Below are 2845 nucleotides of genomic sequence, written 5' to 3'. Positions count from 1 at the left end.
GCCTGGGTCCAGGTTTGGAGGTGCAGGAATGACATCTGCTTGCTCATGGCCATGCCACCAGAGTCTAGTACAGGGCCTGGGATGGATGGTTCCCAATAAACCTGCCAGAAGAATGGGAGCCCAAGGGTTGTCTCCTAGCAATTCTCTGCACCCACCCTGAGACACCAAGAGCACCTTCTCAGGCTCAACTCCTCATCTCCATGTCTAGTGAGGCAGGGCAGGGCCTGCGTGCAGCCCCCAGCACCCAGCAAGACACATTAAACTCAGCGCTTCCCCCTTCTCTCCTCTCCCTCAGCCTCCCCCTCTCCTGCATCACGCCACGCCCACAGTTCGGAGCCATAAAACTCCACCCAACCTGGACTCTCACCTCAGGGCCCTCTTGCCCAGTTCCTTCCCTCAAGTTGAGGACTGACCCCCTTACTTCTGGCCCCAGGAGCTCCTACCCCCAGAGAGCAGGTCTGGGGCCTGAGTGGACCTCAGGTCTGGCCAGGTCGCCGTTGCCATGGCAATAGCGACAGTCCCCAGCCACAGGTTCCCTAAGTGACTGGTTACTCTTTAACGTATCCACCCACCTTGGGTGATTAGAAGAATCAATAAGATAACCGGGTGGTAGCAGCTGGCTGTGCTCACTGCCTTCCTGGTGGACGGGCGCCTGGTGACCGCGCTGCTGCCGTGTGGGGGTACCCCCGCTCCTCCATGCCCCCCGAGTGTCCAGCTGGCTACACTAGGCCATGGTCAGTGTGAATACGCCCCTCGGGGCTCCCGTGGACAGCACTTATGGTGAGTGGGGCCAGCGGCTGGGGCTGGGGAGGACTGGACAGGGTGGGACTGTGATAAGGTTTTGAAGGCCGTAGATCACCCTCCGATGTGTTTCTGACAAAGTGAAGGTCCTCCTAGGGCTCTTCTAGAGTGGCGGGAGCCACGGAGTTGGCGCAGGAGCCGTGGAGTTGGCGCCTGGCTTGCTTCGCTAGGGTCTCCAACAAGGGCATGGCCTGTGGGCGGTGGGAAGAACTCGGTGGGGCGGCTGGAGCTCTGGGCCTGGATTTGGTTCATGCTGCCTAGGAATACATCGAGGGGTCCCAAGACGCCACAGAATGACCCAGACCAAGAACACTAGCTCACAGAGAACCGAGGCCGGGCCCAGCTCAACTTGCCACGCGTGGTCTTAGCTGGGGTGGGGACTTGAGCGAATGATTCCAAAGGGAGGGTCAGCTTGGTTCCTCCCTATCTCTGGAGAGAACCCCAAGGGAAAGAGACATCAAGCCCTGCCCAACGTGGGGTGTCAGGAGCTGAGGATGTTCTCGTGCCTCAAGGAGTGTCACTGTGTTGCAACCAACAGTGGGGTCTAGACTAGAGGTGCCCAAATGTCCTCAGTAGACGGAGTAGAGGTTCGTCTAAGATGGAATGTCATCCCATTCTTGAAGGAAAAAGAGCAGATCTGTGTGCAGATGGGGAAGAACCTCCAAATTCCAATAAGTGGAAAGAGCACGCTAAAGACCAGGGTGTCATTTCTGATTACAAAGCGCATATTGATGTATGTGTGTGCACATGCGCTTGTATTTGCACAGAAAATTCCATGGGAAGACACACAAAAACTAGTGACAATTTTATTTCTGTGGAGGAAATTCAAGAGAATGTTTTTCCTGTGGGGGGCATGTTTTAAAGTTTAAAAAAATTAGGTGCATTTTATACATCTAGTTGTCCCCCCTACCCCATATGTAGAGCTTGACCCTTGGAATGCAATAAAAAGCCATTCTAGTTGTATGATGGAGGTCAAATTGCTCAGCACATCTATGCCTCCATTGATCTCTCTGGAGTAGGGACAATACTGAAGTCCTTGACTCTTTCATCACACAGGGAGGTTATAAAACCCCGGACACCACCCTCCTTAGAAGGAATGATTTAATGTCATCATTAACTGATGACAGAGGCTCTGAGGGACTAACTCAGAGACTTGTCTCTTCACCAGCCTTGGCTAAAGGACTGAATAGCCTGCGGCCAGCCATGACCTGCAGCAGCTATGACCTTGAGAAAGTTACTTCCCCTCTCTGAACCTATTTCCTCTTCTGTAAAATGAGATAATTCATGTATTTCATGGGAGGAGGGGGATTAGAATAGATAGCATGGTCAGAGGGCTGGGCTTTCATTGTGAGTGGTGTGTGTGTGTGTGTGTGTGTGTGTGTGTTGCTAAGAATCGAACCCAAGGCCTCGTGCATGCTAGGCAAATGCTGTATCTCACTAAGCCACATTCCCAGCCTAGCTCTGCATTACTTAATACTTAAATGTCAGACTTGATGGAACCCAGGACCAGGGGAATATTCAATTTGTTTCCAAAGGTGAAGGAGAATCAGCTCCTGGAAAGGACAGTCCAGGCCATTAGCCTAGGCTAGGGGTGAATAGAGGGCCTCCAGAGTCCCTCCCAAAGGGTAATTCAATAACATCATAACCAATAACCTCTCACTGTCTCATCTATCTACATTGGAAGATGTCCACATGTCCTCTTATCCTGGCCCCTGTCAGTGATCACCAAAGAGCCAGAATTTAATGAACAGTTGTTAGAGTGCTTGGATGGATGGATGAATAATGATGGATGGATGGATGATGAACGGATGGTGAATGGATAGATGAATGCATAGTGGATGGATAATGGATGGATGATGGACAGATGGATGGATGATGAATGGATAATGGATGGATGGAAGATGAATGGATATATTGATGAATGATGGATGGATGATGGATGGATGGGTTGATGATGGATGCATAGATGGATGCATAATGGATGGACAATGGATGGATGATGGATGATAAATGGATGGATGAACAACGATGGACCTTAGCACGC

At 51.2% G+C, this 2845-nt stretch overlaps 1 protein-coding gene across 1 annotated transcript in view; it reads left to right on the top strand.

Annotated features, from left to right (window-relative positions):
- The first annotated feature begins 642 nt into the window (after positions 1–642).
- Positions 643–2845, top strand: part of Hnf4a (hepatocyte nuclear factor 4 alpha) — a 54066-nt gene continuing 51863 nt past the window's right edge. The window contains exon 1 of the mRNA XM_015480261.2: positions 643–780. Coding sequence (XP_015335747.1) covers positions 732–780 — 49 coding nt within the window. The 5' untranslated portion in view covers positions 643–731. The remainder of the gene's footprint in view (positions 781–2845) is intronic.

The sequence above is a fragment of the Marmota marmota genome, unplaced genomic scaffold (genome assembly GCF_001458135.2).
Source record: "Marmota marmota marmota unplaced genomic scaffold, marMar, whole genome shotgun sequence".
Lineage (NCBI taxonomy): Eukaryota > Metazoa > Chordata > Mammalia > Rodentia > Sciuridae > Marmota > Marmota marmota.
This window is presented reverse-complemented; position numbering and strand designations above follow the sequence as displayed.